The 16893-nt window shown below is 39.8% G+C and overlaps 1 protein-coding gene and 1 pseudogene across 1 annotated transcript in view; both read right to left on the bottom strand.

Moving 5' to 3' along the window:
* Positions 1-1007, bottom strand: part of LOC137291145 (uncharacterized) — a 63098-nt gene extending 62091 nt beyond the window's left edge. The window contains exon 1 of the mRNA XM_067822430.1: positions 950-1007. Within this exon, the coding sequence (XP_067678531.1) occupies positions 950-1007 (58 nt within the window). The remainder of the gene's footprint in view (positions 1-949) is intronic.
* A 2850-nt stretch (positions 1008-3857) lies between these two features.
* On the bottom strand, positions 3858-9738 carry LOC137291144 (multiple epidermal growth factor-like domains protein 11; annotated as a pseudogene).
* Positions 9739-16893: the final 7155 nt, after the last annotated feature.

Here is a 16893-nt window from a genome sequence, read left to right as displayed (position 1 = left end):
TCCTATACCTTTCAGCAATGTCACGGCTGGGGGACACCGGAAATGGCCATCACACATTGTACCCACGGATATTGTACACACTACATTGTGAGGAGTGAACGCTTTCGCCACTGGGCTACCCCATCATCTGACTTTTTCTGGAGCTTTGGTAAACACGCTATAAACACCAGCATACTTAAAGTAATAGTGACGAAGGGTGATAACATTAGCACAATTACGTAGCGACGTCTATGAATATGTGTATGTCTGGTTCTCAAGGACTCACTATTGTACAGATTGGCACCATCCCACAGTTTAACATAGACGTCCTAACCAAACACACTATTATGTCAACACTCCGATTATCAGGCAGGGCAACAACAAGTTAGCTTCTTTTGAGAATGTTCAGTTACAACATGGTCATCCTATGGTTTACTATGGACGATGTTGTTGTATCAGTCTGCCCTGACACAGTGTCCTGGTCAGTCGTCGTTGTATCAGTCTATTCCCACACAGTGTACTGGTCAGTCGTTGTGTGTATAGGTCTACTCCCACACAGTGTACTGACCAGTCGTCGTTGTATCTGTCTATTCCCACACAGTGTACTGGTCAGTCGTTGTTTTATCAATCTACTCCCACACAGTGTACTGACCAGTCGTCGTTGTATCAGTCTATTCCCACACAGTGTACTGGTCACTCGTAGTTGTATCAGTGTATTCTCACACAGTGTACTGACCAGTCGTCGTTGTATCAGTCTACTGCCACACAGTGTTCTGGTCAGTCGTCGTTGTATCAGTCTACTCCCACACAGTGTACTGATCAGTCGTTGTCGTATCAGTCATTTCCCACGCAGTGTACTGACCAGTCTGACGCCAAATGATGGTCAGGACTACAAGAAACATATGCTAACGTCTTTCGATACATGGTCATCTTATATAACCATGAACATGAATGAATCCTTCCACATTACCTGACACAATGTCCAGTATGGAGATACAGAGCAGCACCCAGAGCACAGAAACCTCCATGTTGCGCAATGAACAAACCTATTGTGTCCTCTTAAACATGACAAGAACGTTATCAGTTAGAGTTCTAAGTGGACACTCTCCATACGACAAAAACATACATTTGTTCCTTTATTATGGGTCTAAAATGCCGACTGATTTACAATCCATGGCCCACCATATCTAATGCCACACCTATGTTATGCTACAGGGTATAATTTAGGCCAAGAACGCTTTGTGCACTTTGGATAATAAGTTGTCTCACAACACTCACTAATTCTCACAGTTATACAAGTAATACTTATATCACTACTATTTTGGTTGCCTTTAGCATAACCACATCTACACCCAAATGCCCCTTGGTACAGCAAGGAGGCATTTTCAGCCACAGCCAAAGTCGTGCAGAGCGTTAGTGGCGAAATTCACGACTGGATGCAGATATTTCGGGTTAGTAGATATCAAACTACGTTTGTAAATGCGACAGCTAAACAAGGTTATGGCTTGCATGAGATATAGAAAACTGTGCAGGCAAACCAGCTCATCTTTATCAGGCAGCTGTGTGAACATACACCGAATGTGGCAACAAAACATGGCAGATTCATTAAATTACTTCTACGTCATCAAGACTGACAAAAATCGTGAAGGACTGCCAGCTGTCAGGGAACGTTTTGTCCATATTCCACATTTCACAGGCGAGAGTCGAGAAGTTCGATCGTTTTTCTGCGGATGAGATCAGAACTATTGTGACCAAAACCCTATTCCTCTGACCCAATTCCCACTATGCTCCTTCTAAAACATCTTGATCTTTTTTGCCACCTATCACATCCATTGTAAATAAATCAAAAGCCTCGACAATGGATATTTTCATCGGAAATTTAAGAACTCTTTTGCTAAGCCATTACTAAAGAAACCTCACTGTCAATGGAAACCCAGGTGAACAATATCTGCAAGACCTGCTATTTTCATCTCTGCTCCATCACCATCATTCGTCAATAAGTCTCAGCTGATACCACCCATGCCTACATCCGGGCGTTTGTCATTTTGACTGGCTTCAGCATTTACATATTGGCTAGCATAACCTACAGCCACTTGTAACCAAATGATTCCTTAAATCCTGCTGGGGAATTATGTAGGAAGTAAAAACACTGTAAGTCCACTTGATCCAATAAGGTGGTTGTTGGTGGTTTATAGCCTGTTTTAATCTGCTGTCATCTTACTTTAAATTATGGTCAGCTTTGGTGATATACCCACCTATTTTATTATCCTATGTCGACAGATAACTCAAAATAATTACCTTGTTTTCATGACTATATGGCTGTAATGTTGCCTAAGCGATGTAAAATTTTGAATCACTCACTCAAGGCTCGACCACTGCAACTGTTTGCTGCTTGGGATCAGTCAGGAGGCATTAGAAAACCTACAGAAAGTGCAGAACATTGCCGCGCATGTCATGAGTCGGGTTCCCAAACATGGACACATTAAACCAAACCACTGACTCCCCATCAAGGCAAGAAGTCATTATCCTGTTTGATCTACACGGCCCTTCACATATTTGCTCCCCCATATATCTCTTTGACCTGCTTACTTTTTGCTGAAACAAATGCTGCCTTCGATCATCTCATCAAGAGCGTCTGTTGGTGTCAAACTTCAGGTTTAAAACTTTTGGAAAACGGACTTTTCACATGCAGCTCCAACCTTGTGGAAAAATAACTACAATCAGTTACGAAGGAAAACTATATTTATTAAAGAAATGTGAATTCCAGCGGCATTTTCAAAATCACAAAAATATATGCTGAAAATGTAGTCGGTATTCAGAAATATGAATGATAAACATATATGAAAACTATGAAAAACATTATGTTAAAATCATATTCAGTACTAATTCTGAACCCATTAGAGGTGTGACGTTTTAAGAAATGTCGTGTCAATACGACAGAATCACTGTTACAAAACGTTCTTGGTACAGTCTCTACTTAAACGTCTACCGAGGAAACGTTATCGTGGAAGAAAAAAGGAAAATTGAAAGAAACCAGTTGTTGACAATGAGGTATGAAATAAACATTCTGTGTAGTGAAAACTCCCCAGCATGCATGTGTTAAAAAACACCACTAATTCTCCAGCGCTGTTTCTTCACAGTTCTTTAATAGTCCACACATTGTGAATCGTATAAGGTACTGTTCATGTCCTGTCTTTATACGGTCGTGGTGAATCATGTGTATCAATAAATGACAACTGATATTCGGCTCATTAACAAGGTTCTTTAGTGCAAATCTAAACATTCTTCTTCTCTAAACGTAACATCAAACTGCCTCCCACACAGAGCAAGGTCAGTATTTCATAGTTTGACCATCACACACACCACGATCCGGCCATTATGTTCGATGTCTTCATTGTTTCATCATCAACCTTCCTTATCTGTCTCCTTTGCAGTGTTGTAATATATACCTGAGACATTCAGTGACTCATACATGTCTGGTGACCGTCCGTCCAGCGTGGCGTATTGACTTCCCGGTATGACATCGTCGTCAGACGCCGTTGTATTTAATGAAGGTGAAGTCGCCGGCAGGTTTCCAGTTGGTCTGGATTTGTTATACCTTTCACCGTTCCTGCGAAATAAATGTTCATGACTGTGTTGAGTGGTGCGTTAAACTCTTTTAATAATAGTATCACGAAAATATTTAAAATGCTTGTCAGATCGATAGATGCTAGTTAATAATAATTGTGACGTATTAACTCAACTTTTTTTTCTTACATATGAAATCTAGCTTAATTCAGTAGCTTCCTCTGACAAAGTGTAATGAATGTTGTTATATCCCGAGAGTACAGCTCATACAAAAATCAATGTTGCCCAGGCTTCATATACAATGATGTAGTTTACTTTGCTTTCCTCCTCCAAAGACACACCCCGCCCATCACAGCAGTCATGAACACCAGCATTGCAAGAGCTCCCAACAAGCCCGCAGACAGAGGTGATATAATTCTGTCCTCATGATCAAGTGACTCTGTAAGAGCTGAATCGGAATAAATTAGATAATATGTAATAAAATTCATGTATCAAAATACGCTCGTCTTGAAATATGAAGACACGTGGTATGCAGGTATTTCTCAGTGTGGGTTCCTGAAAAATACATATTAGCTAAGAGAAATCCAGAGATATCATACTTCCTTTGAAAACACCACTCGTGCTAAGAAGACGTTCTATCAGGATTAGAACAATAAAGGATCATGCTCATAATAAAGGCTGAATTGTATGATGAAACTCTGATGCGGAGAGGATTTGGTCGCTACTACTGGGAACATAAGAATGCAAAAAACACTAGTGTTCATCGTGAAGGGTCGATGCATACATGTTCTGATGCAATGAGTTTGTGACCTTGTATCAGGTATGAGCGGAATGTTGATTGGCACGCAAATTGTTGAAACGTACCAAAACGGAAATGTTCACATTTTTCAAATAAATCTCATGTATCTACGCAAGCTCTCAACAGAATGTATGTAGATTTGATGACGTTTCTTTGAAGGTTGCAGCTTTGTCTGCCCAGAGTATTACTCACTGTATTCTTTGGACGATTACATACATCACACATGTGTCAATTCAAGACCAGCTGCAGGCGTGCCCTGATTAAGGTATTAAATATGAAAACATTTTCGGGAATTTCAACCTTCACATTTTCCAAACATGAACGATTAATCTTTGTCCCATGCATTATTCCGACGGTACAATCAATATTTTGTTCATGTTAAGTTTTCCGTTCATACTACTATTGCCAATTTGTGTCTTTATGATTCGACCATCCCACATTTTCCAGTTAATGGATCAAACAGTAATGACGCCAGGTGTTCGTGAGAGGTAAACGTTCTCTGTCTTTCAGATCATGGAGACAAGAAATAAAACAGTATAATAATGTCAACATGACATTTATGTTTGTAACTATTTAATGCTCATTTGCATTTACTTCCTCGTAATGTATGTTAGGTTTGTTTATGTATTATACATGATTTGGTTGTTTGTTCGTTTTTCATTGAACTTTACAGCCGTCAAAGGATGTGCCTGCAGTTACAAATTCAAAGATCAAAGTGTTTGTGTAAATGTCGAATTTCTTTGGTGTACCGACAAATGTGTTCTACAGATTGTATGTTTCTGTTGATTCCTACCTTGAGTGCAGTCTTCTCCCTTCCACCCTGACTGGCATCCTGACTCACACCGACCTGTATCCTTGGGACAGGAGTCCACCCTATCCTCGCACCTCCGGGTACTACAGTAACCCTCACAATTAGCTCCATACTGAATACCCAGGATACAAGCTGTGGATAGGAAAATAAGCACTGCCATTTATAAAACATCTAATGTTATTCATCAAATAAAAGACAACCGCATGAATACTGAAACAAAAAAGATAACCTTCTGTACAGTCAGTACCCTTCCAACCGCCTCTGCAACCACCTTCACAGCCCCCGGTCCCGTGATCACAACTGTCTGACGAGGACTCGACGCACTTCCTGTCAGAGCAATATTTGGAACAGCCGTCGCCGTAAGAACGTAGGCATTCTGTAAATAAATCACACATGCGCTGCTGCACTTTAAAGTATGAACAAAAATACTGACAAATTTTATATACTTGTAATCACTCCAGGTGACACTGATGCCCTGAAAATTATCTTCAGTAAATATCTTACTCTGTGTACAGTCTGTTCCATTCCAACCTGCCGTACAGCCTCCATCACACTGTCCCGTCACGCGGACACAGCTAGAGTTGTCTCCCTTGCAGTTCCTATTTAGGCAATCTTTGTTACAGTTGACTCCATAGTAACCAAACTCACATTCTGAAATACAAACCAGTGATACTGATGTGAGTCGGACATCCTAAAGATATTGTGAAGAAAAAGACCATTCAAATACTGAGTACATAGACATTTCCTGAAAGATCACACATCAGGTTTAAACACTCCAACAGCACGAACCTGTGTCACACTTTTCTGTTGTCCATCCAGGTAGACACACTCCATCGGGGCAGATGCCGTCGGCGTAGTCGCACACCTCACCGTCACAGTGGCAGTAGTTGTCACAGTCATCGCCGAAAGTACCATTGCTGCACACTGTTAATGATCGTAAATGAAGACGGTTAGGATACAACTAACAAAATCCTTTCTACACCCATAACAAACCTTGATTTAATTTTATCTAAATGTATTAGCATGTCCAGTTTAACTACTATGAATATTGATGACACCTGGTGTCCCTTCACGTGTTCCGTCGTCATTGGTTGGTGGAAATGAAATTAACAGTAGGTGAGAACACTTTGTCAGACGAATGATATGACGACATCTACTGATAGAACGACCTAGAGTAGGATGATTAGCATCTAACCTCAGCTAAAAGTGCGGATGGTTTCGAATTGTCACGATGTTCTTCTCGCACATAACACGGTTTTACCAGCCACTGGTATGTATGCATGTATGCATGTATGTAAGAACAGTATATGGTAATAGAACGTGACAGAAAGAGATTTTGCTTGTTTACCCCAAACCTCCACTCCACAATTACATGTGCGGTCATTAATGCTTTATAGATTCATTTGTCCCTTATGGCATTGCGCATATCTGGTAAAGGTCAATATACATGGTACTCGTAACAGTTCGCATTTTAAGCTGTCAAGATGTTTGGCTTTTGCCATCAACCTCCACTTCACAGAAATCCATGACAGGTACGTTCATATTGTCACTTTCGTTGTTGACAGTGGTGGTGTACAGAACCAGGTAGCGCCCTTCACCAGAACACATGGCCGTCAGAACATCAGGTATGTCTGTCCCGTCTCTGTTCCCTGTCACGTTGTAGCAGTTGAGGCGGCAGTGTCAGCTATGTAGATCTGAATACCATTCCGACGAACTTTATCTGATGAATGTTATGATTCAATATTATCGATCTGTACATATCTCATGTCACATTTTGACTCCCTGGCATTTTGCCGGAATTTCAAGCGAATGTCAACACCAGTTTTTAGCCAATAAAATCGTTTCTGGGAAGCATTCAAATAGTGTCAGCGGCCATGTAGCTGGAATATTGCTAAACTAAACTAACTCACTCACTCACCTGCTACATTAACTTACATTTTGACTTCTTGGCATTTTACCGGAATTTCAAAGGAATGTCAAAACCAGTTTTTAACAAATCAAATCTTTTCTCGGAGCCATGCTAACTGATATTGTGGAAACTGTTTTCAATGTAGTTTATTGTGTTTTCAGTGGTTTAAATTTGAAAATTGGCCTGCAGATTTCATTCAGGGTTCAGTAGATTGTAAAGTTCGTAGGTGACAGCAGGCCCTGAGTGCCAACTGGCAAACTGAAACATTGAAAACACTGTGTCCAATGTATTTCTGTGTACTCACAGTCTATTCTGAAAAATATTGTGACATGACGTATTTTGACATTCTCCTCAAGATCCACTCTCCACCATGCCTGTGTTACAGAACTCTCTCTCAACTCTGAATGAAAGCACTGGTGATAGTTGTGAGCACTGTTATCACCATTAACAGCATTGCCAGGATCCTGATAGACTGAGCTGGCTGACGTGGGTTTGTTGAGTGCCATATTGCCTGTGTTAAAAAAGCAATGTTGCTTCTAACTGCCGGATTAAGAGGACTAAGAGACACAGTAAAACAAATTAATGCGGGTTGACATCACGTGACCTGACGTCATGGTAGATGCTTAATGTTCAGGCACAACCTGTTTCTGTGCTGTGTTGGGTTGGGTTGTTACCGGTGTTCATCATGGCATCACTAGACAATACCAATGTCAACACGGAAAGATTATTTAATAGTATGCCATTAAATGCTATGGTGACATTTCTAAACATAATTGAGGTTGACCTTTATGTCAAGATAACAAAAAGTTAGTGCCATATTTTTCAGTTCATGTGGAACTACGGTTTCAGTATTTCAGCTATCCAATCTTTCCTATTCGCTAAACACTTTGTCCTTTTATTTGATGAATTGGCACATAGTTAGAGTGTTCCCACTGACAATCCAACATTCAAAATGCTTCATTGAAAATAGCTGCATAAACAGTACCCATGTTGTGTGACATGTCTTATCAGAAAGACAGAAAGTCTTTACAACATTTACATATAACAGTATTTGTTGCTACAAATTTTGTTGTAAGATGTAAATTTACACATTTTTATATTATTTGCGTTGATTCTTGGGATATTTCACCTCAGGAGATACTTTACGATTCAAACGTGCTACGTCAGTCACACCGATGAAAAGTAGACGGCAACAAATAATATTAAATGTATTACACTTACTTTACTATGAATCAGATATTCAGAGATAGCAAGGTTCCTCTTTCCTACACTACATTAGCCCCATTTAACATAGTAACATAACCGGTTCCGTTTACTCGTGTCCTTTCATGGTATATGAAAGGCTTTCCAACAAGGACAGATTGTCGACATTACTTACTTTTCTGACATGTCATTCCTGACCAACCTATGTCACAATCTCCAGGACTACAGCCATTGGTAGCATTACACTTGTCTGCAGGACAGTGACACTGGTAACCGCACTCATAGCCGTATGTTCCTTCAGGGCAGATTCCTGCATCAGATATATTACATCAGACATGGACAGTGACACTAGCAAATGTATGTTCAGGGCAGGTTGCTGTAAGGTGATATGAGCATTAACATTCAGACTGTTATTAACCCGGATAACCCAACCTGCTCAGTGAGGTTAATAGACATGGGACTTATCTCACCGGGAGAGAGAGTTTGTGCATCGCATGTGCTTACGAAATATTGAATTGCAAAACCTATTGAGCAAAGATGCATCATTTAGTAGACTAGGTTTTTTACATCTGTTGGTGTGATAGAGATGCTGTAAGTAACTCGAAATATCGCATACTTTTTTCGTATTTTTCGTATGCCGACATTGTTGCAGTATGTCCCCGAATGGCTGTCTGTATTTAAACGAGGTGAAGTAGGTCAGGCATGTATTGAGCGATAAATCATAGCACTGATAAGCACTCTTAAATATTACAAATCTTGCCTTGTTTGTTAATAACGCGAAGCCCTTCTTAAAAAAAGCATGAATGAACATGTCGTCGGGAGCTTAGGTTTAGTTAGAGGGTTTTACGACGCTTTTAGCACTATCACGGCGCTGAACACCAGAAACGGGATTTACATTCTAACCATGGGTATGTTGAGCTCGGGACTTCAGCATCACGAGCAGACAGTTTCATCACTGGACAACCCCATTTCTTTCGGAGCTGTGTTAAGAATACACAGAACGAAGTCCATACTTCTACTGGTCCAGACTGGCACCACCCCACAGATTAACATGGACGTCCTACTCTGATACGGTGTACTGCCCAGTCGTTGTTGCATCGCTTTACCGCCGATTCCCAGGCAAGGTAACAACATGTATATTTCTTACCTCTTTTGAGCATACACGCTTTAAACAACACACTTATATTGATACTGATGTAACATGAAAACATTACACATGCACGGGGATGTCCATGCTCCTGTCGCCCGGGCTTAGACTGGCACCACCCACGGGTTATCATAGACGTCCTACCCACCAAACACAATACACTGATCCGACGCAGATTACCAGGCAGGGAAACAACAAGTACATTCCAACGTCTGTCGAGAATATTCAGTTGCACCATGGTCATGAATAAATTCAGCGACATTACCTGACACGATCTCCAGCATGGAGACACAGAGCAGCACCCCGAACACGGAGACCTCCATGTTGCCGAGTGAACAACCCAGGAAGCTTATTGCTGTGTCTTCATAAACATACAGTGTACGTTATTAGCTCCCTATACGAAACAAACAGTAAACTGTATTCTTGTTGTTGCCGAGTGAACAACCCAGGAAGCTTATTGTTGTATCCTCTTAAACATGACAAAGATGTTATGAGCTCACATTATTATGGTCCTACAACTCTGACCCTTTTACAATCCAGGGTCCACCGGTGCAAAAAATTGACCTCTTCGGTTTCACCGAAGACCACGTGATGTAAATAAAAACAACACCATTGCAACGGCATAATATATCACTCGATTGTAAATGGGGATTGTTTGTGCAAACAACAGGTTGCTCTTTAACACGGATACGTAAGAGAACAATGATGACGATTTCGAGTAAACTTTCAGTGAGTGTTATATGAATATTTGCTTTTCGGGTTCAGTTACATAAAGTTAAGGAGCTGCTGACGAGTACGCAGAAAATGTGAGTCGTGAGAGTTCCGGTTTCTCTACTTGATTCTAAATACGCGGTGACAACCCTCAATGAATGTGATAATAACACTTTAAAACTACAATTTATTCAGTCAATGCATTCAAATGTGGCTCATTACAGGAAGGGATATATTTTTTGGACATAGGCCTGTGATTACATCAGGTAAGTTATTACATTTTGTTGTTGCCTGTATACACGTGTTGTACCGTATTAATTACTATCAACATTAGGGAAAACGTGGAATTTTAAGAGATTGTTTTGAATTTATACAAGATTTTGTTAACATGCGTTAATTCTGCACGTGTCTAAAATGTAATTAAACAAGGAAACATCTAGATCTGTTTTACATACATTTTAATTGATTATTGTTCAAATCACAGTGTCATCTGTAACTGTAGTCATTAATGAGGTAAGAGGATAATGGTGTAAACATTGATGTATTTTTTTTTTTGTGCGCTTTGCAACCAGAATTACGACACAGTTCAGTACTCCATCAAAAGAACCGTGGACCCTTCTCTCAACAGTTTCAATGTGAATTTTGCTTAAATATTTTATTCATTCTGATTATTTTAAAAGACATCAGAAAACACATACTTTAAACGATAGAGATACAATGACGTGTAATGCTGTCCACTATGTTCTCCCCAACTATTCAGCATACAGAAAACATATTTCTGCTTGTAGACACGCAGTCCCCAATACTGGTCAGTCAGTCTCTCGAATTCTACTCCATCTTCTAGTCAAACATTTACTTGTACAAGATGTTCTAAAATTCTCCCTTCCGTCAAATCATTGACTCGGCAGACTAAACACTCTCATATAAAGAAATGCCAAGGGGTGGGGGAGCTCTCTCAAGGAACCTCAACCCACCCAAGTGCAGTCACAGCAGAGATATTAACTCACACAATGTCCAGCGTAGAGACACAGAGCGGCACCCCAAGCAGGGAGACCTCCATGTTACCCACTAAACAAACCAGGAAGTAGATTCATGTAGAGATATTAACTGACTGACACAATGTCCAGCATAGAGACACAGAGCGGCAGCCGAGCAGGGAGACCTCCATGTTACCCACTAAACAAACCAGGAAGTAGATTCATGTAGAGATATTAACTGACTGACACCATGTCCATCATAGAGACACAGAGTGGCAGCCAGAATTGAATTGACAACATGGAGAAGAGACATATCGTCATGCACAAACCCACCGCTGTACATCTGTATGTGATGGTAGGTGTAAACCACTACACTACTTTGCTCAGATATTAAGTGTATGGAACTTTTGTTGCAAGCAATATTTTCACGCAATACCAGACTGTCTGACAATATAATGTGAGCACATATATATCGTTAAAGACAACAATGGGTAGATAAAGAAACAATAGCATAGGTAGTCGAAAAGAAACAATCTTGAAAGGTAATGCCTTGTCAAAGGAGGATGCCATAAAATCACTCTGTAACGGGACCACAGCAGCTAACTCCTATATGCCCAAGAAAACAGTAGACGTGATGCTGCAGGTGATTTCAGGTGGGAATCGCATTACTAGTGACGTATCAACCCTGTTGGAACCAAGTTAAACATAAACGTGTACATTACATTTACTACACACCAGTGTTATATTGGTTCTCATCAAGGCACTGTTGAAGTATTGCCGATACATATTAACTCGCCCACATTCACTCAAATCCTTTTCATCTACAGTGATTTGTTTCAGTTTTTTCAATGGAAATTTAGCATACGGATAATATGAAGCAATTCGTATAGTGTTTCCATAAAACGGGGAAATAACTGTGCCAAGTGTCAAGATAGTTATATACATTGCTGAATGTTTTAGCAAACCCAAACAAATGAATTTTCAAAAGATGTCTTGCTGTCTGTAGGTCAAACTGCTCTGAATATTGAGTTCTGAGTAAAATTCGAGATTTTTTAATAACGCTCTGAATTAAACGAATTAAGTCAAAATGGTTCAAAATTTTCTGTCATGGTGCTTATACGCATACTAGCACTAGTTTAAATGCGAAAAAACATGTATTTTGACCACAAGTTAATATTCTCGACAGAGGGAGAGGTAGTTTAAAATTTTCTCAAAACAAAACGTTTCATTTTTCCCAATAAAACTATATGTTTTGAAGAAAAGCTATATTTATTAGTAAAACGCGACTTCTGAAATGAAGGAGATGTAATTATTTATATAACATTTAAAGAACATTCCCACGATCATTAGACATAAATACTGAAAATTAACTCAGATCTGTGTAATGAGCTTTAAAAACATAGATACTATTGACAAACATTTGGGAAAACAAGGAAAAACACAATGTTGCAGTAATTTACTCCTGATCCTGAACACCTTAGGTGCGTTGCACCTGTCGAAATGTGTTATTACGAATAAATCACTATTACAAAATGCTCTGGGTATGATCTATGCATGCATCTACCGAGGAATATTTTCCGTAAACGACAAAAGAAAACCGAAAGGAAATCTGAAGGAAAGGCCATTGCTTACATTAAGGTGCGAGTTCCATATTCTGAGAAAAATCTTTAACGTGCGGGTTTACAAACTAATTTCTTCACAATTCCTTAATCCACACACTGTTCCTACACAGTTTTGGTCAATTAATGCATGAATAATTAATGATTAACGGATGCTATTGTGATCAGTAACTATGCTCTTGAAACATTCTCTTGTCGAAACATAATATCAAGCTACTTGGCTCAAAACAATGCCAATGTTTTATAGTTTTATTATCACACATCATATTTGAGTGTCCTCATTCGGTCATCATTTCCGGCTTGGTCACATCATCCTTCCTCAGCTGTGTCTTGTGCAGTGTTAGATGTGAGCCTGGCTGTTGGAATATACACCTGAGACACTCAGTGACTCATACATCTCTGGTGACCGGTCATCTAGCGTGGCGTACTGACTTGACCATGTGCCATCGTAGTCGGACACTCTTGTATGACCAATGTACTTTTGTATGAACTCTTATTTCACCTGATGAGGGGATCTGGTAAAGACCTCTAAACTTTATGTTTGAAGAATTAAAGAGAAGTTTAATCCATAACATATTTTTCATACATAACAACTTGTAAATGCCACTAAAAGACAGAGAAACTTTTGTAGTTGGTGAAGGTGAAGACACCGTCGAGTTTCCACTCGGTGTGGACTTGACATTTTCGCCGTTCCTGCAAAATAAATGTTAACTGCTGCCTGAAGTGGTGTGTTACAACTCGAGTGGAAAGTGTGTGACACTAATTGTTTGAAATGGTTATCAAATGTTAGTAATACATTAGTAAATTACAATTGTGAAACGATGTTCTCTTAAACTTATTAGGTCAAAACATGTCAGGAGCTTCTTCTACTGGAAATGTATAAGAAATGTTGTTAGAATGTTGTAAGAACAACAATCTAATGCCGAATGTTGTAAGAACATGCCTTACAGCTGATGCAACGCTTAATGTAGGCTTTATAGACAGTGATGTATTTTACTTTATTTTCCTCCTCCAAGACACACCCTTATCAAGGAAGGACTTAGTATTCGAAGAACGTATCTGAAAGCTCTTCACTACTACTCGTGCCCAAGTCTACAACAATCACGGATTCAGTAATTTGTACACTGTTTTAGTGGACATGTGGAGGATAATTGAAAACGATTTCATGCATCAATGACAGCTATGGCGTACGATGCAATTCCCCATCCCCTTGTACCACACGTTCGAGAATTGTTTCGGTGAACAACTGACTAAACATTGCGTATGTTCATGACGGGGCAGGATACTGCCGACAAGTCGCATACCTGCAGCTGTAGCACGTCAGTATGCTTAAGTTTACACATTTTCTTCCTTACTTTGAGTTGGCGATCTATGGTCTGTTCTATCGTCTTCTATAACTCAAGCATTTTAGATTTCAATAATAGCTTTAACATGCATCTGTGATAAACTAGTGGGTTTTACTGTCCGTTTTACTTAAGTTTGTTTTTCATCGTGATATAGTTGTAATATCACCGTTACGATGCAAGTTTGTCACTCACTCACTCACTCACTCACTCACTCCTTGAGTGCAGTCTTCTCCAGCCCACCCTGATTTACATCCCGTCTCACATCGACCTGCATCCTGGGGACAGGTGCCAGACTCTCCCACACACATCCGGGCACTGTAGTAATCCCCACAGTTAGTACCATACTCAACACCTTGGATACATGCTGTGGATAGGAAAACAAGCACTGCCAATTATTAAATATATATGGATATTATTCAAATAAAAGACAACAACAACAAAAATACTGAAACAAAAAAGTGACCTGTACAGTCAGTACCCTTCCAATAGCCACTGCAACCATCTTCACACCTCCAGGTCAGGTGATCACAGTTGTCGGATGAGGACACGGCGCACTTCCTGTCAGAGCAATACTTGGATGAGTCGTCGCCGTAGGAACGTAGGCACTCTGTGAATAAATGACGTCAGACACTGAAAATATATAATTCTGATATAAACGAACAGACATTTAAATTAGAAAAGGATCCCCACTGAGTTGACTCTGAGCCTCAAGAAAATGTAGATTTGCTCTACTACGGTTACAGTTGGAGGACCACTTTGAAGTGAACATGATCTAGGCCTCCTTTCACACTGAGTTGACTCTGAGTTGACTTTCACAAGGCACTGTGTGAACGCAAGTAACTTAGGTATCCTCAATGCAGCGATAAAGAAGAGAGAGTGAAAAGCAGATGGCTACATTTCTTCATAATGAAACAATACTGAATGTCTTTCCCCTGCTTATCTTTTCATCAGATATTCAGTGATGTCCCCATTTAATAGTAACATATATGGTTCCGTTTACTTGTGTCCATACTATACGAGAGGCTGCACAAAACAGGTATCCGATGTATGCACCACATGGAAAAACTGGTGAATACAGTAAAAGGACCACAGTCATTATCGTACCTATCAGTCACAAAACCTAAAGAAATTATTTTACCTTCCCCTCTACCATAATGACAGATAAGGACGTAAGTAAACATGGCCAATCTTAGATTTCTGCCGAAGGATATATCTAATAATCATGCTCTTAAATGTAAATATGTTACAAGAAAATGGTGTTGGTTGAGATCAACCAATGTTGTGAGTATAGCAGATGCTCTGATTGTCGACATTACTTACTTTCCTGACATGTCATTCCTGACATGTCATTCCTGACAAACCTGTGTCACAATCTCCGGCAGTACAAACATTGATATCATTACATTTGTGCAAAGGACGGTGAGACTGGTAACTATACGCATAGCCGTAGGTTCCTTCAGGACAGCTGCCTGTAACAGAAGAATTACATCAGAGATAGACAGTGACACTAGTGGGCGTATGTACCATCAGGACAGCTGTCTACAACAGAAGTATTACATCAGAGATAGACAGTGACACTAGTGGGCGTATGTACCATCAGGACAGCTGTCTGCAACAGAAGTATTACATCAGAGTGAGTGAGTGAGTTAATATTTAACGTCACATCGGCAATATTGCAGCCATATCGTGACGAGAACATACGTGACAAAAAAGAATATATATGCATATTATGAACACCCTGTCTACGAAGGACAGTAAAACCACTAGACTATCACAGTTAGTATTAAAACTAGCGTGGAAACTTAAAAAATGATAGTATCACTATTTGGACAGTACAATATAAAAACAGGTCATAGATCGCCAACAACAGATGGTAGATCACCATACCAGGGACCATGGGGACTTACAGTACCTCTGCTACCTGCATGGTCCCTGGCTGGATTTACACCATCCCCTCAGCTGTTGGCAACTGTATGCAAGATTAGCCACAAATTAACATGACACATATTCTACGATTAAAAACGTGGAAGATTAAATCTTACTTAAACCGTTTTGGGACTTACGTACCCTCTCAGAAGGACAATGATTTTACGGTACTTCAGCCCCCTTCGAGGATACAGCCACTAACAGTCTTAGCTGCTAATTCAACTTCCAATCATAAAATACTGATTTATTTACATGTCAGTCAATAAATTCAATTCTTTTTAAAATGCAATAATTAAACGAGAACGTACGTTACTAAAAAGGTCCTTCATAGTTCTTGATTTAAAATAATTGTCCCTTGTGATGGAATATTCAACACAGTCAAGCAAGACATGCTTGACCGTGATGATTTCATCACAAAGGATGCAGAACGGAGGATCCTCACCTTTCAAGAGATGTTCATGCGTATACCTAGTGTGGCCAATACGACATCGTCGTATAATGACCTCTTCAAATCTGGACTGACAACCCAAGTAGGTGTAACCAATATAAGGTTTTATTGCATGTAATTCATTGATACCTACTTGGGTGTCCCACTTCTTCTGCATCAGATCACGGATGTGAGATCTAATGGTATCTTTATAATCAGTATAGGGAATATGAAGTGGTGTCACAGATTTGTTTAGCGCTGCCTTAGCAGCAAGGTCAGCCAAAGTATTACCAGAGATTCCAACATGGCTGGGTAACCAACAGAAGACGATGTTGTATTAGCCAGAAGCAAGATCATTATAAAGTTCAATAATTTCTATTAAAAATGGATGTTTACATGCTAGGTTTTTAATAGCCTGAAAGCACGAAAGAGAATCTGAATAGATTATGTACTGTTTATGTTTAGGATGTCT

This window comes from Haliotis asinina, chromosome 7 (assembly GCF_037392515.1).
Source record: "Haliotis asinina isolate JCU_RB_2024 chromosome 7, JCU_Hal_asi_v2, whole genome shotgun sequence".
In the NCBI taxonomy this organism is placed as follows: Eukaryota; Metazoa; Mollusca; class Gastropoda; order Lepetellida; family Haliotidae; genus Haliotis; species Haliotis asinina.
This window is presented reverse-complemented; position numbering and strand designations above follow the sequence as displayed.